The 23601-nt window shown below is 38.4% G+C and overlaps 1 protein-coding gene across 1 annotated transcript in view; it reads right to left on the bottom strand.

Moving 5' to 3' along the window:
- The window catches only part of LOC114653453 (uncharacterized), a 61654-nt gene that overhangs the window by 20325 nt on the left and 17728 nt on the right, over positions 1–23601 (bottom strand). The window contains exons 5-10 of the mRNA XM_028803791.2: positions 20512–20680; positions 17305–17441; positions 14118–14252; positions 11647–11804; positions 4147–4273; positions 470–655 (exon numbers count right to left, since the gene is read on the bottom strand). Coding sequence (XP_028659624.2) covers positions 470–655; positions 4147–4273; positions 11647–11804; positions 14118–14252; positions 17305–17441; positions 20512–20680 — 912 coding nt within the window. The remainder of the gene's footprint in view (positions 1–469; positions 656–4146; positions 4274–11646; positions 11805–14117; positions 14253–17304; positions 17442–20511; positions 20681–23601) is intronic.

Below are 23601 nucleotides of genomic sequence, written 5' to 3'. Positions count from 1 at the left end.
CTATATTTTGTAAGTACAAATAAAAACGGTAAACAGGTAAAAGAAGTTATGGAAGCAGTTTCATCCATCCATCAATTTTTTGCACTTGTATTTTCCTCTACAAGATATTTTTAGTATTAGACACAAAGCAGGAGATGGCCATGGGATACCACTCCATCACAGAACGCATGCATACTTACGTGAGACCAATTTGGATTTACCAATTAGTCTAACAAGCACATCTTCAGAATGTCGGACCCATAACAGTGCAATTCCAACACACAAACCATAGCCACTCACCAGAAACTGGATACAGGTCTATGGAACTTTGAGGCAAAAGGGCTAACCACTGTTTCACCATGCTGCCCAGAAGTAAAATGTATTTGTAAAAGATTGAATTTGGCCATTGTTAATGAAACAAAACTAAAAGAATAACATTTCATAAATTATTAATTCTAGCAATTTTATAGTTTTAGTTAAAATATCTTACTTTCTCCTTTACATTGTAGTTTCCCAATACTGTAAAATGCCATCTCCACAGGAACATCCCTTGTATCACCAAATCTCACTTCCCTCACTGGCAGAACAGACTTGTCAGTCAGGTAGCCTTCGTCAGACCGCCAAACCTCATCATTGGCGTCACAGTTGCAGGTAGATAAACCCAGGTCACAGTCACCTAGAAGCAACAGGTTAGATATAGAGACACACACAAAAAATGCTACATTTGTTTATTTTCAAAATTATTAAATACAATCATCCATTGCTTTTATACTCTGTTTTGTTCAATTCTTAGTTACACAAATCCATATTCTAAACCAGAAGCAAAGCAGACACAACTAGTCAACTGAAAGCGGGTAATAAACTAAGTGGCTAAGATCAAATCTTTTGAACATAGCACTAACGCATTATCTCATGTGTAAACATATGCAGTGCCTATAAAAAGTATTTATCCCCTTGGATGTTTTAACATTTTATTTTTATACAAAATTAAACCACAGTGGATTTAATTTGGCCTTTTTGACAAAGATCAAGAAAAAGATTCTTTAAGCTAAAATTAAAAACAGATCTTGGCAAAGTGGTCTGAATTATTTACAGTACAAATATAAGGCATAAAATAAATGATCTTATAAGTATTCACACCCTCAAGCCCGTATATAGTGGATGCACCTTTGGCATCCATGACAGCCTTGAGTCTGTGTGCACAGATGTCTATCATGTTTGCACATCTCAACAATATCGTTTTTCTTTGTCACAGAAATCATAGTATGGGACTGGCTAAGGTAAGAAATGGGAGATTGTAAAACCAGCAACCAATAACAAGAAGACAAACCAACACTCAAAGTCAGGGGCAGAAAAGAGATCTATACTATTAGCGAAACCTAGTGCTTGGCCTACTTGGAAACAAACTAGCCAGTTTAGAGAATTTTAAAGGGATAAAGTGACAAGACACCACCAACAATCTCTTCTACACAGCCTCCTTTTTAAAATTTATGGGTGCACGTACCTTGATTAAAACATGCTGAATTACAATGAGGAAAATGGTTCAACCAATTGCATCTTTACGTGCAAATGTGATTAGCTAATTTCCTCATCAAGCACTCTGGGGCTGCAGAGCATACACTGACACCCACTGAGCCTGAGCCGTACTTTTTTTATTTAAAAACTCAAGCCCTTCCTTGGACCCCTAATGTGCTTCACTACAGTCTGTAATGAAAAAAAAAAACTATAAATTAACACAGAAATCAAGCAAAAACCAAAAGTTTATGATTACAGCAGCACCAGCTGTGAATTAGGTGTGTTATATTGAAAAGGGTGCATGCTTGTGCAATCATGTGCTTTTTGTTTTATATTTGTAATTCTGTTTTCACGTTGGCATTAAAAAGTTTTTTGTGCTGACTAGTGTCAAAAAAAAAACCAAATACAATTCACTGTAATTCAATGTTGTATAAAAATAAAATATGAAAACTTCTAATATGTGAATTCTTTTTATAGGCACTACATGTAGCCTCCACGCATGAAGCCTAGCATTCAAGCAGCAATGTCTGCATCCACATAAAAAAATTTATTTCTCCTCTTTTAAAGCATGGCAGTCCATTAAGATTGAGTGTACGTTGGTTCATCCAAATATTAAAATATTTATTTCTTCTCAGCTTACTTATCATAGTAAAAGATTTGTATATAATATGTATATACATTGTATTTGTATACATTGATTAAAATAAGCATCAGTTCTGACAAACCAACCTTCCTCTTTCTGAGTTTACCCTTTTCAGCTACAAGGTCACTGTTTCATCACCATCAGAACAAATTCAAACACACATCCACATTAACAGTTGACCTGTTTAGAATTAGCAATGACCCCGACACTAGAACCTCATCCAAATCCACATCCTGCCTTACACACCATGTTGCTGAGATGAGCTCTAGCTCTATATTAGGATAAGCAGTTTTCAAAATGGAAAGTTAGTATTCAACCAAATGCCCAAATCTCTTGGGATGTAGGAAAAAAACAGGGTCCTGAAAATATTTACATAGGCAGTGATTGAAACATGAGAAAACCTATGTGGGCTTTGGCCAAATGTGCAAACATCACACAGACAGTGTCCAGTCCAGTATTTGAGACCAGGACCTTGGAGCACTGTGCCAATATAATTGATTGAAATTATAAAACACGTCAGTTGTACAATTTGTTTTATAATATAATAAAGACTATTAGACCCTTTGATTTTTTTCACATTTTGCTATGTTGCTACCTTGTGCTAAAATCATTTAAGTTAATTTTTTCCCTCATTAAGAGACACTCAATACCCCAGAATGACAAAGAGAAAACGGGATTTTAGAAATGTGTATAAATTATTTTAAAATTAAAAACTAAATATCACATCGACATAAGTATTCAGACCCTTTACTTGGCATTTAGCTGATGCCTCTTTGGCAGCAATTATAGCCTTCTTATATATGACAGGACAAGCTTTGCACACCTAAACCTGAAGAATACTTTTAAGCTTTGTCAGTTTGGGAGGAGGTCGAGCCTGAGGCCCAGAGTGCTCTTGAGCAGGTTTTCATTCAAGATATCTCTGTACTTTGCTCTGCTCACCTTTCTCTCAACCGTGACTAGTTTCCAAATCCTTGACACTGAAAACAACCCCACAGCATGATTCTGCCACCACCATGCTTCACCCTTGGAAAATGTATTGCACAGGTGATGAACAGTGGAGTGCTGTAGTAATGGTTGTCCTTCTGGAGGTTTCTCCCATCTCCACACAGGTTTTCTGGACCTCGGCCAGAGGGACCCTTGGGTCCTTGGTCCACTTGGTCCTCACTTTGTCCTGGATGCCAGCTCTAGAAAGACTTGTTTTTGTTCCAAACTTCTTTCATTTAATAATTATCAAGGCCTTGTGCCCTTGGGAGCCCTCCATGCTGCAAGAATACTTTTGTAGCCTTATCCAGATCTGGGCCTCAACACAATTCTGTTTCTAAGCTCTGCAAGCAATTCCTTCAACTTAATGGCCTGGTTTGTGCTCTGATACATGTTGTCAGCTGTGGGACATTCTATAGAAAGGTGTATGCCTTTCCTAATATTGTTAAATCAAATGAATTGACCACAGGTGGACTCCAAATGAGGTGTAGAAACACCTCAATGATGATCAATAGTGAGATTTCAAGTGTCATAGCAAAAAGCATGGTTACTTATGTCAATGGGATATTTTTAAAGTTTTTTTTTATTTTTAATACATTTGTAAAAAAATCTAAAATCTTATTTTCACATTGTCATTCTGGAGTACCGAATGTTGCTTGGAGACTGCACATTCTCCTGGTGTTGCTATAGGTTTCTAGTGGGGTCTGATTAATTTGAACAGTTCAAGGACATGCTGTTAATCAAATTCAAATTGTTCTGCATTTTCTGTGTCCTGCAATTGAATGGTGTACTGTCTGGTTTTGGTTCCTAGCTTTTGCTAAATGCTGACAATATAGTTTAATACAACCATAACCAGAAAATCTGGGCAAAGTGAATCAAAGAAAGAACAATAATAGTCCCTAATATGTCTTGCATGCCCTCTAACTTTTCAAAGGCCTATACATTGTGCAGTAGTGCTTCTCCTCCCCTCCCCATGACATATCTTCTGAATTTTACAGTCTCAGAAACCCATAGGAAGTAATATTTACCTCTTTCTCCACAGGCACACTTCCCACTGTTTGTGGAAGAGCCACCCCAGGATTGCACCTTCTGTCCATCTCTGGATATCCACCAGCCCCAGTTTTCGCGAAGGAAGCGGATGTGACGACACTCCAGCTAATGTATAAAGAATAAAGTAAAAAAAGACACAGAAGATACAGAAAAAAATTAAGAGAAAATGTTATGAATATAAGAGGCAAAAAACCACTGCCAAATGGTGATTATATCCAATAAGTTTAAAGAGATAAAAGCACTAGATATTTACCTATCCATTCAGTTTACGTTGTGCCTTCCCTTTGACATATTTGTAGGAAACCCTTGGCTGGTAGCAAATGGTGCCAGAACAGTTAAAACCCAGACTAATGAACTGTCTGGGTGTAGTCTATGTGATTTTTCAACACCTGCACAGCTTTCCTACATGTACTACAGTTTCTTCTCACATTAGGATATTAGAAATAATTTGACAACAACAGGCCATTCAGCCCAACAAAGCTCACCAATCCTATCTACTTAATTCCTCCAAAATAACATCAAGTCAAGTTATGAAGGTCCCTGAAGTACTAATATCTACCACACTACTTGGTAACTTATTCCTTATTTCTGTATTTCTCTGTGTGAAGAAAAACATACTTATGATTTTGCAAAATTTACCCTTAACAATTTTCTGTGTCCCCGTGTTCTTGTTGAACTTGTTTTAAATAGCATTTTCCCACTATACTAATTTGTTTTATAATTTTACACTTCTTTTGCTTAAACTTGTTCTCATAACTCAACCTGCAGTCCTGAAATTAGCCTAGTCACTCTTCTCCAGGGCTGTGGAGTCGGAGTCGGAGACAATTTTGGGTACCTGGAGTCAGGGTCAGAGTCGGTAAAAATGTTCAGAGTCCAACTCCTAATAAATTTAAATTGTAATGAAAAAAAATACAGCAAGTTCAAATGTCCCATTTCACAAACAATAGTCATAATTAAGTACTTCTCTGATGTAAGAATAAAGCTCAGTGCATAGTTGTGTTACTACTAGTGTGAAGTTCAGCTGAGCTATTATACAACCTGACATTCACGTATTGTAATCTGGATTATGATACATTACAAAAAGTGTTTTTCATTTTATTTCAGATAGAATGTGTTTAACAAGTTCATTTGAGTGTGAACAAGTGTAATGATGTAGGTGTAGATGTGTGCTATGGCCTGATGTGTATTCAGGGGTTCTGTCTGCACTCTCCACATATGCTCCCACCCAGGGCTGAACTTTAGCATAATTTTGCACACCACCTGTTCTAGAAGATTTTGAAATTAAAAAGGAATAGATTCTGTATATTGTGACAGATAATGCTTCTAATATGTTAAGCACAATTGAGAAAATGAAAAAAGTAGATGAAGAAAGTGACAAACAGATATTAGAGAAAGACAGTTCTGCAAGTATTGGAGAATGTGAAACCGAAGGGAATAGTGACATTTTGGATAACATTGCTGAAGAAGCATTTTAAGCTTACTACTATTCAACATTTGCATTGTGCTGCTCATACTCTGCAACTTGCAATAAGAGATGGATTGAATGATTGCCATGCAGCTACTCTAATTGGCAAATTGAGGCAGGTAACTGTTGCAGCCAGGGCCTCTAAAACAGATGCCATTTTGAAAAGACGTGCAGGAAAAGGAACCATTTTGGATCAAACAACACGCTGGGGAAGCACTTATTTGATGGTAAAGCGTTTGCTTGAACTAAAAGACTTTCTTGAAGAACTGGACAATGAAAATGTTTTATTAACTGAAAGCCAGTGGGCACAAGTAAAAGAACTGGAAAGTCTACTTTCTTACACCTTTACTGTCACCAAGAGGTTGCAATATGAAGATTTAACACCCGGTAAATTTTTCTTGGAATTCTTGTTGATCCAGACATTATTAGTGATGTGGCTAGAACTGTAACAGCAATGCCACCCACCCAAGTCAATGTTGAAAGACTATTTTCAGCCCTAAAAATAATCAAGTCAGATTTAAGAGCTTCTATGATAGATAGATAGATAGATAGATAGATAGATAGATAGATAGATAGATAGATAGATAGATAGATAGATAGATAGATAGATAGATAGATAGATAGATAGATACTTTATTAATCCAAAGGGGAAATTCACATACTCCAGCAGCAGCATATTGATAAAAAACAATATTAAATTAAAGACTGATAAAAATGCGGGTATAACAGGCAATAAACCCCCCCCCCGCCCCCCCCCCCCCCCCCCCGAGTGGTATTGAAGAGTCGCATAGTGTGGGGGAGGAGCGATCTCCTCTGTCTGGAGATGATACTGTTTAGTGGATGCAGTGGATTCTCCATGATTGATAGGAGCCTGCTGAGCGCCCGTTGCTCTGCCACGGATGTCAAACTGTTCAGCTCCATGCCTACAATAGAGCCTGCCTTCCTCACCAGTTTGTCCAGGCGTGAGGTGTCCCTCTTCTTTATGCTGCCTCCCCAGCACACCACCGCGTAGAAGAGTGCACTCGCCACAACCGTCTGATAGAACATCTGCAGCATCTTATTGCAGATGTTGAAAGACGCCAGCCTTATAAGGAAGTGTAGTCGGCTGTCCTCTCTTGCACAGAGCATCAATATTGGGAGTCCAGTCCAATTTTATCATCCAGCTGCACTCCCAGGTATTTATAGGTCTGCACCCTCTGCACACAGTCACCTCTGATGATCACGGGGTCCATGAGGGGCCTGGTCCTCCTAAAATCCACCACCAGCTCCTTGGTTTTGCTGCTGTTCAGTTGTAGGTGGTTTGAGTCGCACCATTTAACAAAGTCCTTGATTAGGTCCCTATACTCCTCCTCCTGCCCACTACTGATGCAGCCCACAATAGCAGTGTCATCAGCGAACTTTTGCACGTGGCAGGACTCCGAGTTGTATTGGAAGTCCGATGTATATAGGCTGAACACGATCAGAGAAAGTACATTCCCATGCGCCGCTCCTGTGTTGCTGACCACAATGTCAGACCTGCAGTTCCCGAGACGCACATACTGAAGTCTGACTGTAAGATAGTCCACGATCCATGCCACCAGGTATGAATCTACTCCCATCTCTGTCAGCTTGCCCCTAAGGAGCAGAGGTTGAATGGTGTTGAAGGTGCTAGTGAAGTCCAGAAACATAATTCTTACTGCACCACTGCCTCTGTCCAAGTGGGAGAGGGATCGGTGTTGCATATAGATGATGGCATCCTCCGCTCCCACCTTCCCCTGGTATGCAAACTGCAGAGGGTTGAGGGCGTGGTGGACGTGTGGCCTCAGGTGGTGAAGCAGCAGCCGCTCCATGGTCTTCATCACATGTGACGTCAGAGTGGCAGGCCGGAAGTCATTCAGCTCACTAGGACGTGATACCTTTGAGACTGGGGTGATGCAAAATTTTTTCCAAAGTCTTGGGACTCTCCCCTGTTCCAGGCTCAGGTTGAAGATGTGCTGTAGAGGACTCCCCAGCTCCAACGCACAGGCTTTCAGCAGTCGTGGCGATACTCCATCTGGACCCACTGTTTTGCTGGCACGAAGTCTCCTCAGCTCTCTGCTTACCTGGGCTGCTGTAATTGTGGGTAGGGTTAAACTCTCTCCTATGCTGGTATCAGCAGAAGGTTGGGTGGAGGGTGCAGTACTCCAAGGTGAGAGTAGGTTAGGGTGGTCAAACCTGTTAAAGCAGTTGTTCATCTGGTTTGCTCTCTCCACATCTCTCTCGATTGTGACACCCCACTTCCAACAGCAGCCAGTGATGATCTTCATCCCATCACACACTTCCTTCATGCTGTTATTCTGCAACATCTGCTCCAGCTTTCTCCTGTACTGCTCCTTCGCCGCCCTGAGCTGGACTCGGAGTTCCTTATGCACGTGCTTGAGCTCATGCTGACCACCGCCTTTAAAAGCCTTCAATAGTCCTATTTCCCCGGGTGTTACAATCCACATACTGGGAGAAGGCAGGTGATATTTTGTCCAGCGTCACATGGTTAAAGTCTCCAGCGATTAGCACAAGCGCCTCAGGGTGCTGCATTTGTAGTTTAGCAACAGCGGAATGGATGATGTCACCCTCTATCTCCATGTCCACCTGAGGAGGGATGTAAACAATAACAACAATGACGTGTCCAAACTCTCTGGGCAAGTAATAGGGACGCAGACTTACGACCAACAGTTCGATGTCCCTGCAGCAAGTGGAGATTTTGACGTTTACATGTCCAGAGTTGGACCACCTTGTGTTCACATAGAGAGCGAGTCCTCCTCCTTTCCGCTTCAGGCACGTATTTGCGTCTCTGTCTGGCTCTAACTGTGCTAAACCCGGGTAGCTCCATGTTAGCATCTGGGATGTTAGTTGTTAGCCACGATTCACAAAAACACAAAAAAATACATTCTCTGTAGGTCCTGACATTTTTCACCAGCGCAGCCAGTGCGTCGACCTTATTTGGCAGTGAGTTCACATTTCCCAGGATCACAGAAGGCACCGAAGGCTTGTATCGCCACTTTCCCGCTAGCCGCTTGGTTTTTAGCTTAGCGCCGGCTCTGCTGCCATGATATGGCCTTCTTACCTCGTCAGATAAATAGGGACCACACCGGCACAGGCCTTTGTTCTCAGCGCTTGAAGTTGACTACCTGAATACATGAGTCTCGGCGTGTAAAAATCCATGTCCAAGTAGTAAAAAGTGTCCAGGGAACGAGTCCACATAAAAGAAAGTACTGTAGTAGGAATGATCAGTGAAATAGAGAAAAATAGAGAAAAAGGTTAGAAGATAAAGTCATACACGGAGCTGCTGTAAAGGCTGCCACTTGCGGCGGAGCCCGAGTCATCTGACAGAAGTAATTCTGTTTCTTAGAACACTGCATTGAGTTAATTTTGGATTGCATTTAACAGCTATTCTACTCTACAACTGTTTCATATATAAACTGTTTTAGGTTTTCCAGCTTTTGTTTTTGTTTTTTGTTCATGTAGTTAAGCTTTGTTTTTGTTTTAAAACTACCAAAGAATGTGGTTTATATTTTTTGAACTGGTAAAGCTCCTGTTCCTGATTTTTATGCATGCTGCTACTTTATAGCCACTTGATAAAAACAATAAATAAAACCTTATTGTTTTCGTTTTTTTGTCTTTTGTTTAACTGGCCAATACGGTAGAGAGTCAGCTTCATAGCCAGTAGTTCTGTGGTTAAATGACGTGTATGTTGCCTTCCTTCAATCGACATGGAAAATACAATTAATTTACTTGTGCCCACTGGCTTTCAGTTAATAAAACATTTTTATTTAATTAGCAAATTAAATACAGAGAAGTCGGAGTCGGGGAGTCGGAGTTGAAGAATTTATCTACTGACTCCACAGCCCTACTTCTGGACTTTTTCCAGTGCTGCTATGTCCTTTTTGTATCCTGGAGATCAAAAATGCACATAGTACTCCAGATGAGGCCTCACCAGTGAATTATAAAGCTTGAGCATAACCTCTTTGGAGTTGTGCTCTACACATCATGCTATATAACCTAACATTATGTTAGCCTTCCTAATGGCTTCTGAACACTGTCTGGCAGCTGATAGTGTTGAGTCTACTACAACTCCTAAGTCCTTCTCACAAGGTATACGTTCAGCTATCTGACATCCCATTGTGTATTCAAATCGAAGATTTTTACTTCCCACATGTACTATTTTACATTTACTTATATTAAATTTCATCAACCACAAATCTGCCCAAGCCTGTATGCTATCTAAGTCCATCTATAATAATTCAATAGATTCTAGATTATCTGACAATCCACCTAGATTTGTATCATCTGCAAACTTAACCAGCTTGCTGTTTACAGTACATTCCTATCCAGATCATTTATATATATTAAAAATAGCAGTGGCCCCAGCACTAACCATGAGGGACAACACTCTGATAATTCTGATAAGGTTCCTTGCACATAACCTTTACCCATCTACATACAATACTCTGAACTTCCAGTGTTTTTGCCTGTTGTTGTTGCCCGACCTCTCATGTGGGATTTTATTAAATGCTATCTGAAACCCAAGGTAAATAATATCATATGTATCTCTCTGATCATATTCTTTTGTTGCTTCGTCATAGAATTCCAACATGTTAGTAAAACACAACCACCCTCATCTGAGCCCATACTGACTGTTCAATAAAATGTCTGCGCTTGTCAAGTGTTGTTCAATCTTATCCTTAATACTTCCTTTCATTAATTTACCTGTAATGCACGTTAAGCTTACTGGACTATAGTTACTTGGACCTGTCTGCTCAACCTTTTTATATAAAGGAATAATACTTGTAATTTCCCAGTCCCTAGGAATTTCCCCAGTAAGCAGTGAATTTCTAAAAATATGTGTCAATGGTTTATATACTGTAGGTACTGTATGTACTCACTCATCTCCTTAAGCACCCAAGGATAAATATTATCTAGTCCTGGCAATTTGTTTGACTTCATCCTATTTAATCTAAGCAGTACTTCTCCATCCACAAGTTCCAAATCACACAGTACATCCTTGGTAGTCCCTGCTACTGCTGGGAGGTTATCCACTTCCTCGCATTTGAAACCTTCAGAAAAATGCAAGTTTCGTGTATTTGCTGCTTCACTCTCTATATATTATAATTCAACTTTACTGTTCCTGATACACTTCACCTCCTCCTTAACTGTTATTTATTACTAAAATACTAAAAGAACCTCTTCGGATCATCTTTCACCTAATCTGCAGTACTCCTTTCTAACTGCCTTTTAGGTTCCCTAAAATCCTTTCTTAATGCATCCCAGAGAAGGTTGTATTAGGTTGACTGATAGTATAAAATGGCATTGTGGGTGTATGTGCTCTATAATGAACTGGGAACATTTTCAGAATTGATTCCTGCTTGCACATACTGCTGCTAGGATAGCTTTGAGCTCTGTATACCTTCAGTCCTGGATTTCAGTAATCTAGCTGGAGTGATAGAAGAATGGATACATAAAAGAACATTTTATTTAAAGCACTCAATTCACTTAATGCTGTGGAAAAGGAAAATGATGTTCAATTATGTTGTATACAAACATAAACTACAGAAGAGAGTAAAATGTAGCAACAATGTATTGCACTAATACTTGTGTGAGATGTCCCATCATTCTCAGCAGTTAAAATAAGGCTACAGACCGATTAAAAAGGTTAAATCTAGATTACAACCTGCAGCATCATTTCACATGTCACAATCACAGAGTTTAGTTTTTATCTAGGATTCACATTCAACTGTGCATTTGTGTGCATGCACTGGCACCCCATGTAAAGTTGTTTCCTGCCTTGTGCCCAGTGCTGCCAGGATAGGGTCTGGCACCCATGACCCTGAATTGGAGTAAACAGGGTGAATGAAGTATGGATATATAATTGCATTTTCATGGTGTTTAACCGTTTACAAAGACAGATAATTTTACTTTCAGTTGTCTGCCGAGTATTCTGAGCCATGCAATAGGTACACTATACAAATTAATAATTATTTCTTATGGTATTTTTACTCACTTTAACAAATTGCTCACAAGTCTCAGAGATTTCTGTCAAAACCCGAAGCTGGTGTAGCGATGCTTGCTTGTACACAATCTGTCTTGAGTAGCAGCCTGCATCTTCACATGGAGAAATGCGTAGTCGATCTTCTGAATTGTGCCCAACTACAGTTATACCTTTAGTAAAAGGCAAGGTTAAAAATGGTATGATTGCAAATGAGAACAATAATTAACAGCATTACCAGCTATGAAGTTAATTCTATTACAAATACGTTCATCTGCATTAGAAAAGGTAAGTGATAAGGTGTGTGCTTGGGCCAACTCGGAGAAATGTTGGCATGTGTGAACAGGAGAGCTTTTTTTTAGAGAGATGGGCTAGCTCTTGGACATTGAACAGAAGTTTGTAACAACATCATACTATAAATTTAAAAATTTGTATAATCAAACACAACATTAGACTTTTCAAAATATAAAATTACTCACAATGCCCATCCCAAGTACGTAAACAGGGAGAAGGGCACTTTGCAGCTCATTGCTCTCCTGCTCTGTTTCACTCTCCTGTATGTTAGTTAATCCAAATGGCTTTCCTATTCTTGGCTGCTGGTCCTGAGGCACCCAGATATTGGTGGTTTCTTACTAAAAAACTGACTCGCTCTTTTCATGTTTCAGCTTAGTTCTTTTAGGACTAACTGGACTCACACCAGTGAAGTAAGACTATATAAGTCAAATAGGGCAGTAATGGCAGATGTGTGAGCTTCCTGAGATAGTTGAAATTCTACAAAATGCCAAACCATGAAATATGTTAGACTGAATAGTATAAAGCTTACATTTATACTGTGCTGTAAAAGCACTTGAAGGTGCCCTTAACAAGAGGGCAAGCTTATTCACTGCTGAATGCCCAACTTCACTTACGGTACACAATAAAAAACAAAAATCTGAATTGATTATACAATTATAACTGTGACTTGTCATAAAAAAAGTTAACAGAGTTCAATGAGTATATCATTAGTGCAGCACTGGATGGTCTTGTTCCATTGCTTCTAATAAGAAATAATTACTAACAAAGTAATTGACGGATTAAACTAAAATCAATAACAAACTGTCATCAGGCAACAAAGTGGCATGGTGGGCAGCATTGCTCCTTCACTGTTCCAAAGACCTTGGTTTGATTGCCAACATGTTCCTGGGTCTGTGGAGTTTACACGTTCCTCTACATTCATGAGGGTCTTTTTAGGTACTCCATTTTCTATCTTCATCCCAAGGCCATGCAATTTAAGTTGACTAGAGTCTACAAACTCATCTTGTATGAGTGAGGGCATATTAGAGTGTGCCCTAAGTTTGAATTGAGTCCCATCAAGAGTTTGTATCTACTTTGTGCACAATATCGCAGGCATGGCCTCCAGCTACCTAAGACCCTGTATTTGAATAAGCTGGATCAGAAAATGGATATAAAAAGTTTGTATCTAAAAAATTAGTGGAAGTATAAAAGAACTAGATAAGTAAAAAAAAAAATTTACTTACATAGTTTCATACTGTTACTTAATAGTAAAAAAATAATTATAACATTACAATTTTACTATTATGAACTTTAAAAACCAAATTTGAAGGAAAACGTGTGGATATACATACGCATTTGTTTTTTGTGTTTTTATTGAACATTATTTTACATTTTCTTTTTGAATACTTGTCAATGTTCCATAATCTTGTATTTAAACTAGCAGTTTTTGAAAATGAATAAATAAATGAATCTTTATACATGTCTACAATATTGTAACTTTAAAAACAGAAAGTGTAAGAGAGAATGATTTTAACTTAAACAATGAAAAAGAAGAAGTCGGCACAGTAGTGCAGTAGTTAATGGTACTGTTACATAGTTACAACAAATAGGTTCAATTCAATTTTGTTTATTTTACAAATCTCTCCCATTCTGGGTGTATTGTTTTTAAATTCTCCAGTTTCCCACCACATCTCAACAACCATAATGTATGTCAGGTAAACTGGTTTTCTAAATTGACCTGATAACAGTGTGTGCATCAGTGTATCCTTCATTGAGTACTAAGCAGACTTAGCTCCTACCTTGTAACTCATACTACTGTTACAGACTTTGGCTTCCTGTTACTTATTATTATTATTATTATAATAACAAGGATAAAAGAAATCTAACAAAAACACTAAACATGTATAACAGGGTACAACACGTTAACCTAAAATTTAAGAAAATCTTTCTTATTTGGGAAAAAAATTACATCTGTTAGAATTGAAAACACTAGGACAGTGAAGCAATGAAATCACATGTACTTCCTGACATTTTTTTGCCTCAAGATAAATGAAAGACTTACTAATTATTTTAATTCTGCAAACAGTATGTTTCATTGCAGGCACCTTTTAAGTTTAATTCTGTTTACTGTTTGTGTACGCTTGTTCTGAGAGGGTCTTTTCTCTAACTTTGTGTTGTGGGAATCAACAGCTGTTTTTACAATGTTAACTGACCTACTTCAGGATAAGAATCCATGTCACAATGAACAGGGAATGGGTCCACTCCAAACTCTTCACCATCTGGATCAATAAGGTATACTCCAGGCTCAAGTACTCCAGCATTTTTAAGGGAAGAGCAGGATTTAAGTACTAAAATGAAAATGAAAGAAAAATGTGAAAATTTAAAGCTGGCAATAAATTATTACATGACAAATAAAAAAGAAATATCAAGAAAGAAATTTGTTACTTACTTGAAGTTATGAAATGAATAATAACTTATGGGTGGTATGGTGATGCAGTGATAGCGCTGCTGCCTCACAGTTAGGAGACCTGGGTTCGCTTCCCGGGTCCTGCCTGTGTGGAGTCTGCATGTTCTCCGCGTGTCTGTGTGGGTTTCCTCCGGGTACTCCGGTTTCCTCCCACAGTCCAAAGACATGCAGTTTAGGTGCATTGGCGATTCTAAATTGTCCCTAGTGTGTGCTTGATTTGTGGGGGTGTGTGTGCACGCCCTGCGGTGGGCCGGCGCCCTGCCCGGGTTTTGTTTCCTGCCTTGCACCCTGTGTTGGCTGGGATTGGCTCCCTGTGACCCTGTAGTTAGGATATAGCGGGTTGGATAATGGATGGATGGATAATAACTTATGACACTATATGGGAAAATACAAATACAACTATTTACTACAATAATACTTATCTATATATTGTTTGTCAAGGAATAAAATTTCATAAACAATATATTTACATGAGCCAGACATGGATGTTGAATTCTAGTCTTGAAGATCTGTGTTTTTTTAACGTATCCATTTTTTTAACTCATTATCTTCCTTAAAGATAATAGGAAAATCAAAGCCCACGCTGGCAGCATCTGACCATAGCAGACGCCAATCATGGTAAGGTTGTTAGGCCCGCAAATAGCACATTAACTTACACAGCCATAGACACATGTTCGGCTACATTATCTAAAATGTATGTTGTCAAAGTGATCAGTGTTCTTGTCTCAAACATCAAGGGAATCAATGCATGTGAGTTTTCTCCTGGTATTTCAGTTTCCTACAGACACATAAATCAGGCTGAGTGTTGATGCTACACTAGTTTAGCATGGATTAAATGTAGATGTCTGTAAGTGTCTGCCACCCTGCAGAATGACAGTTCCTGACTTGAAACCAATACGTTTGCCTCTTTGTATCCACATAATTAAAAAACATGGTTAAAAAATGAAGGATAATACAATAGAATTTAAGAACAATATTGACATTGCTTTCTTTTTCCTTGAAGGGCAAATCATAGTTGGGGTATCTATAACATTGATTTAAGACCAACCATTAAGAGGATGGTACAGACTTTTTCACCCCTATGTTTGCTAGCACCAACCCTATCTTGATTTAGTGGATGAACAACCTCGAAGAAATCCCTCCAGTACTGCAGTCAGATGTCAGGCACTCCACTGCACCTCTAAAGAAGACCGTTATAGCATCACAACCAGATAGGATATCACTGATATCCTGAAGGATGGTAACACCATCATTCACTCCTTGTTGACCTGTCTCTTTACAAGTTGTATCAACATAGTAGAGATACCGGAGCAATAAGGAATTTTGACCACGATCTTCATCCATAATAAGGGTGAGAAAAACAAACTCTGGAACTACTGTCTGATCTGTCTCCTCCAGGTTATCTATAGGGTCACCACCAAAGTCATAATCAAGTGGATTAAAAAGTATCTGGAGGAAGAGTAGTCAAGTGAACACAGAGGCTTTTGGGGGAAACTAGCACTACATGAATAATATCCAAACAGTAGCAAGCCTCATCGATGCCTCCCTTGGGGTCCTCCTATTGCTATAGAAACCTTCTGCCCGATGCACAAGAGGAAAAACAAAAGCTGGTTATATACCACTTTTATATGCAAACATAAAAGTTAATAAATCTACTACTCTCTCTTACAATTCCATATATTAATTGGAAAGATAAAATGAAGATGAAGACCACTGTCACCTTTGATTACTGACTTTAAAGTTAATATTGTCGAAAAAGTACATTATCAGATTAATTAAGAGTTTTCAAAACTCAAAACTCTATTACAAAAGTACCTTGGAAAAACTACAGCCAAGCAACAAAATACATAAAAATCAGGGCTTCATAGGCATAGGCAAAAATTCGTGCCAATAGACGAAACAAAAAGAATTTGCTTCTCTATAAAGACTACCCCCACACTCCAGCTACATGAAAGCATTGCTTATACTTGTTCTCACCTGTAAACTCATCAAAAAATTTCTTGTGTTCTGCTTCTTCTTTACAATGCTGGCTATTATTCCCCTGGGCCCAGACAGCTGTTGTCCCATTTTATTAAAGAGCAGTCACTTCAGCAATTAGGAGGTCTGTGGCAACCAGTTAACAAGGCTACCTGTTCACCTTAATGACCAGCAGAGCCCATGCAATCCTAAATAGAGAATAACCAAACTGATTCCTTCACAAATCTACTTTCAGGTTGGCAAACGGTAACTCTTTTTGAATGCATGATCTTTAATAACTCAAGGTATAGCTGCCCAGTTACCATTTTCACTCCCTTTCACAAATGATCCCATTGCTGTAATTGTTCTGAGCATTACCCTTCACAAACACCCAGAACTCTCTTTTGTGATTGTCTACAGCAGGTTATACATTAGCTAAATGTGTGTGTGTGTATTTTTAAAGCAGTAACATCATTATTATGAAAATATTTCTTATGTAGTTTTAATTTTAAAACTCAGTATGTTTGTTGGGAGATGTAGTAGTTAGTACTGCTTCTACACAGGATAGGAGATTTGGTCTGAATTCACTCCCAGTGAAGTCCTTGAACACAATTTACACATTCTCTCTGAATTTGCTTTTGAGTATTCCACTTTTCTCCTCACATTCCAAAAGCAAGTATGCCAGTTTAATAGGAGACTCTAACTTGACCCTATAAGAGTAAACTGTTAATATTTGACTGAATATGAGCTGCAATGGGCTGGTACCCTACCCAGGCATCTAGTAGTGCCAGAATATGGTTTGGCTCCCCATATTAGACAATACAAGAAGACAAAATAGCAAGAATAGACAGTGTTCATTTGTTAGTTTTCTCTAGAACCACAAAAAAGCCACAGTTGCATTTAGACTGCTATGTTTGAAGAATGTGCAAATTCAATTTTTCTTAGCCTAAAATATATTAATAGTTTTAGCTACATACCTTGGCAATGGACAGCTGCTCTCTCCTTTGTGCTACATTTGGATCCTCTTCTATTCTCACAATCATCCAGTGATTTTTCATGTCCTTTACACTTCATGTATGAAATAATCACAGGTGACTCATTATTCGTTTTGATTCTGCAAAACAGCAGGTTTAATTTTAAATACCTGTCATTGGTTGTCTTATTTGAAATTAAATAATACTGAGTAATGAAATCCTCCTAAAGTGTCTGCTTTATTTAAATTCAACGGGATTAGCTTGGTGCTAGCAGCTGTGAATCATTCCCCTGGCCTTGTCACTCACTGTCTGCATGTTCTCCCCAAGTATGGATTTGCCCCTGGATACTCTAGGTTGCTCTCAAATCTCAAAGTATCTAAACTTCTTCAGTACAGGTTGGTCCAGATCTAATTATGCAACTGTTCGACTGACAACTGTTTCCCCGCCATTTTGGAATGCAGGGCAGGTTCTGCCATCTATCGTCAACAAAAAGAATTTTAAGTGAAATCTCTATGTGCAGGGCAGGTGCTGTGAATTCTCTATGTAATAAACTTAATAAGTTATAGCGTAATGAAAATTGCATAATTAGATCTGGTACACCCTATATGAGCCAATATGGGTATGTGTTTGAGAATGCCCTGCAATGAAATGGCATCCTATCTAGGGTTGGAGTTGTGTTTATTGTTCCAGGGAGGCTGGAACAGGCTTCCCACAAACCTTTAATTAATTACAAGGACTCAGAAAAAGAATTTATGGATATTAATTCTGCATATTCTATCACTTCAAGTGTACAACTCTTATGGGTCAATGGGGTCAACACTGCTTCAGCAGATAACCTATAGTCAATTTGCTAGAGCTATACAAGGTAACATAACATGTTTGTCTGTTCTGCAGCTGAGCTTTGAGCAAAAGTCCAAAGTTTGATGCCAAGTATTGGATGAACCAAAGTAGCTGGTAAACCAGACGTATGTTATAAAATCCCCAGTTTTTTATTTTAATAATTTCTATGGGAATTTCTAACTTGAATAGATATAACTCAACATAGATTGGCATTTGGCTTAGAATATAATTTTGCCTTTACCCAAATACTGAATGATTACAGTATTTTTACTGAAGATTACATTCCAAATTATTTTTAACCAGTCTATCATACCATTGCATCTATCTGTATATAGAACCTATCCAAACTGCTGATCATTGTCAAGGTTACCAATAGTATTTGAAACATGGAAAACAGCTGGTCCTGAAATGGAACATCTATCTTTAAAAGGGATTCTACAATTCCTGTAAGAGCAACGCTTGGCATCTACATACAATATAAACAGACCCAATTTTTGAATAATTCTGAGTAAATAATTTTTTCTAACAACTGATATTTTGAATTTTGGTGGTAAGTAGGCCTCAGTTGACCAAGCCATCTAAAGATGTTTTGCCTTTCCCTGTACTGAAGTCTTTCTCATCTTGACCCTCTTCATTCTAGTAACAATGTAGTATGAAGCAGGACTCCCTGCTTTATTGCAAGATTATATTTCTTGTTTTCCAAACCAATATTTTTTTCCTCCACCAAACAGTTGTGATGCACAGGATACAAACAGTACATAATTTTGCATAGCTATGGGTTTGTTAAAATTTAATGGCTGCTTTCTGGTAGGGAGATCAACCTCTAATGAAAATCTATTAGAAATAAGGAAACCAAAATAAAAAAAAAACATGACCAAGATCAATAAGATCTGTAATTATACATATAAAACTGCTTCCTGATCCTCACATCACCTTTCTGATTACCTGGGAGACACAACTAACAACATCAAGGACAGAAATCCTGATGCTCTAAAGCAGGGGTAGGCAACGTCGGTCCTGGAGTGCCACAGTATGTGCAGGTTTTTGTTCCAACCCAGTTCCTTAATGAGAACTCAATTATTGCTGATGAAGCACATATTGCTTAAGTGACATTTTAATGCTTCATTTTAGTGGTCTCGCTTGTTAAGGTTCTCCAACCTTAATTGCTTATTTCAATCTTAAACTGCTGCATTCAGTGTTTTAATTGCTCCTTATTAGCAATAAGATGTAAAACAGGGGTAGGCAATGTCGGTCCTGGTGAGCCGCAGTGGCTACAGGTTTTCATTCAACCCAATTGCTTAATTAGAAACCAATCATTGCCAATCTCAGACCTTATTTAATTTTATGGCTTGTTAGTCTGTGCAATGTAAGGCTTTTATATCATAGATTTTTTTCCTTTCCAAGGATATCATCCAAATGATTTGAAGCCTAAAACAGATCATTTTCAGTCTGTCACATTTTTCTATTAAGTGTTTTATTAAATCAAACCGTGCATGATGAACACACACAGATGTAATTGGAAAAAAGCTAGCTGGAGAGCTGCTGGCTGCTTTGTCTTTTACATCTTATTGCTAATAAGGAGCAATTAAAACACTGAATGCAGCAGTTTAAGATTGAAATAAGCAATTAAGGTTGGAGAACCTTAACAAGCGAGACCACTAAAATGAAGCATTAAAATGTCACTTAAGCAATATGTGCTTCATCAGCAATAATTGACTTCTCGTTAAGGAACTGGGTTGGAACAAAAACCTGCACATACTGTGGCACTCCAGGACCGACATTGCCTACCCCTGCTCTAAAGAGTTAATTTTATTCGGAATACCTCTGCAATAAATGGAGACCCAAATGAATCTCCGGGCCACCTTCCTTTTTGCCTTTATTTGTAATGTAAGTTCTCCAAAAGAACTGTAAAACACGGTGGTTTCCCACCAGGTTTCCATGTTTCACACCAAACAAGTTTTAGTTTTCCATTTATCTACTAGCATCCATTTTTTGGTATTCAATTTATATTTTTTGTTTGGCTAATTTAGTAAATGTTTCACTTTTTAGCAACCAGTACTAGAGTTTGGTACTCTGAGGCAAATAAAAATTTGAAAGGAGCTATATAAAAAATGTAGTATTGCTAGGTACCAAAAATACATTCTACCTTCCACAAACATAGTGCTAAGGTATTCTTCTAAGGTGAACCCACACGCTTATTATACATGCTATATCTAAAACCTAACATAAAGATCCTTCACACTATTTTATCATTAGTTCAACTTCAGAGTTAAGATAAACAAATTAGTGATAACATTTCTGGATAAGTTACAGAATTGCCTGTGTCAGATAGCTCCCCATATTAATATGGAGCTTGTCTGCTTCTGAAACCTGGTAGCCAAAGCCGGTCCAGTGAATCCCAGCTGGTGACATGCTACTGTTGCAGCCTTGTCATCCCATCCTTTTGAGCAGATTCCACCACGCTGGCCATTGTATTCAAGCTCAATCACTCCCTCCAGGAGGTTTCCACCTTTATGCAGGCTGATGTAGCTTGTGGAAACTGAAACAGGATTCATAAAAAGTTCAATCTCAGTGAGAACTTTCTGAGTTTCCAAATATGCAAAAATTAACCAAAATTTAAAATTGCAAAAAAGTGTGTTTCTCACAAGTATGTATGGCAATGCTACAAGACAAGCACAGATGGAAATTTAAACATTAAAAAATATTTTGAAAATGAAAGGCAATTTATAGATATTAAAGTCAGGTCATCAGGTTTGTAAAAATACTAAATTACCTACATAATGTCTCCAGTGGTGGATGACAAATATTTTCTGGTATCAGAAAGAAATGTGACATACATAATTATTCATATGTTACCTTTTAATTGTGAATTCAATACATACACAATAAAAGCACATCTGGAAGTTAGACAACACTAAAATGGGTGACAGGATAAAGTCATGAAAAGCCAGGATATTTCTAACATTTATTTTAATGCTACTAATCTGTGTAAACTTAAAATACACCACATTTATCCAGGTAAATAGCCATCCTGCTCTGCTTGGCATAATGGTTGGCTATGTTTTTACTGTGCACAGAGTCATGAAACATATGATTTATAGTATTGATGAAGACAAAATAAATTAGACAAAACAGATCAATACTGTATTTTATACCCATTTTAGTGCAGCCTATGAAATAATCTTGCATATAAAGCATTTTAATCTTAACAGATAAGTTTGATATATTTCAAGTGAAAGTTATTTTATTACAATTATGGTGCATATTAATTTGCCACATGAAATTGTGCTCTAAAGTGAAGCATTTTTGTAAATAAAAAAAAATGCCATGCTTGTTCTTGTGTTTTAAAATGGAGCTCAAAGGGGACCAGTCCAAACATGAAAACAAAAGTCTGAAAACTTGCGGAATATGCCCACTTTAAAGTGGCAGATATTTCAATTTAAGAAATTATGCCTTACAAATGTCTGAGGCATGTTTGTGACAACAACAATAAACTGAACGTAATACATTTTATCACAGATTCTTGGTACTATATTTATTCATGAAGTAAATATATGTGTCATGTTTACTTTTCTGCTCACAGAAGCCGTCATGGTTGGAGCTTTGACATTATCCACAGGCAGACCACCAACTGGAAGTTGTCATATGTCTTGCTATAGCTTAAGGCTGCGTATTTTTCTTCCTTTATCTTTCCAGTTCTGTTTCATCAACGGTCATGTTCTGCCATGGCAGGTAACAAACGATGCAATGCACAACAGTGTGCCATGTGTCTGATAAAGCAGCGCAACTGTCAGCATGCTATGAAATCATTTGATTTGAGCATGAATGTCCTGTCAAAACATCATGACTGCATGTAAAACTGTAATACTGAACAACCACTTTATGAAACATTTGCCCTATCTGCACTATTTGTATATTGCACTTATGCTTTCATATTGTATATTTTAACTGTTTTATTATATTACTATTCTTATTTTTTATCTTTTTATAATAAAATTAGCTTATGAAGGAGTTGTATATTGAATCTCATTCTACCATACAACAACAATAAAGGAATTCAATTCAATTCAACAGAAGAGAGTGTGTATTTACAGATGATTATGACTGGCTTCTCGATTTAGATTTCTAAGAGCTATCTTGGAGCTGTGTGCTGTTAGAATACTAGGATATATACTTGATATCATTATTATGATGAAATGCATTAAAGTACTGTGCATCCGGAAAATATTCACAGCGCATCACTTTTTCCACATTTTGTTATGTTACAGCCTTATTCCAAAATGGATTAAATTCATTTTTTTCCTCAGAATTCTACACACAACACCCCATAATGACAACGTGAAAAATGTTTACTTGAGATTTTTGCAAATTTATTAAAAATAAAAAAATTGCGAAAGCACATGTACATAAGTATTCACAGCCTTTGCCATGAAGCTCAAAATTGAGCTCAGGTGCATCCTGTTTCCCCTGATCATCCTTGAGATGTTTCTGCAGCTTAATTGGAGTCCACCTGTGGTAAATTCAGCTGATTGGACATGATTTGGAAAGGCACACACCTGTCTGTATAAGGTCCCACAGTTGACAGTTCATGTCAGAGCACAAACCAAGCATGAAGTCAAAGGAACTATCTGTAGACCTCCGAGACAGGATTGTCTCGAGGCACAAATCTGGGGAAGGTAACAGAAAACTTTCTGCTGCTTTGAAGGTCCCAATGTGCACAGTGGCCTCCATCATCCGTAAGTAGAAGAAGTTCGAAACCACCAGGATTCTTCCTAGAGCTGGCCAGCCATCTAAACTGAGTGATCAGGGGAGGAAGGGCCTTAGTCAGGGAGGTGACCAAGAACCCGATGGTCACTCTGTCAGAGCTCCAGAGGTCCTCTGTGGAGAGAGGAGAACCTTCCAGAAGGACAACCATCTCTGCAGCAATCCACCAATCAGGCCTGTATGGTAGAGTGGCCAGACGGAAGTAAAAGGCTCCGTAGTAAAAGGCACATGGCAGCCCGCCCGGAGTTTGCCAAAAGGCACCTGAAGGACTCTCAGACCATGAGAAAGAAAATTCTCTGGTCTGATGAGACAAAGATTGAACTCTTTGGTGTGAATGCCAGGCGTCACGTTTGGAGGAAACCAGGCACCGCTCATCACCAGGCCAATACCATCCCTACAGTGAAGTATGGTGGTGGCAGCATCATGCTGTGGGGATGTTTTTCAGCGGCAGGGACTGGGAGATTAGTCAGGATAAAGGGAAAGATGACTGCAGCAATGTACAGAGACATCTTGGATGAAAACCTGCTCCAGAGCGCTCTTGGCCTCAGACTGGGGCGACGGTTCATCTTTCAGCAGGACAACGACCCTAAGCACACAGCCAAGATATCAAAGGAGTGGCTTCAGGACAACTCTGTGAATGTCCTTGAGTGGCCCAGTCAGAGCCCAGACTTGAATCCGATTGAACATCTCTGGAGA

The sequence above is a fragment of the Erpetoichthys calabaricus genome, chromosome 6, assembly GCF_900747795.2.
Source record: "Erpetoichthys calabaricus chromosome 6, fErpCal1.3, whole genome shotgun sequence".
NCBI lineage: Eukaryota > Metazoa > Chordata > Cladistia > Polypteriformes > Polypteridae > Erpetoichthys > Erpetoichthys calabaricus.
The sequence above is the reverse complement of the archived record's forward strand: the minus strand, read 5'-3'. Positions and strand labels throughout refer to the sequence as shown.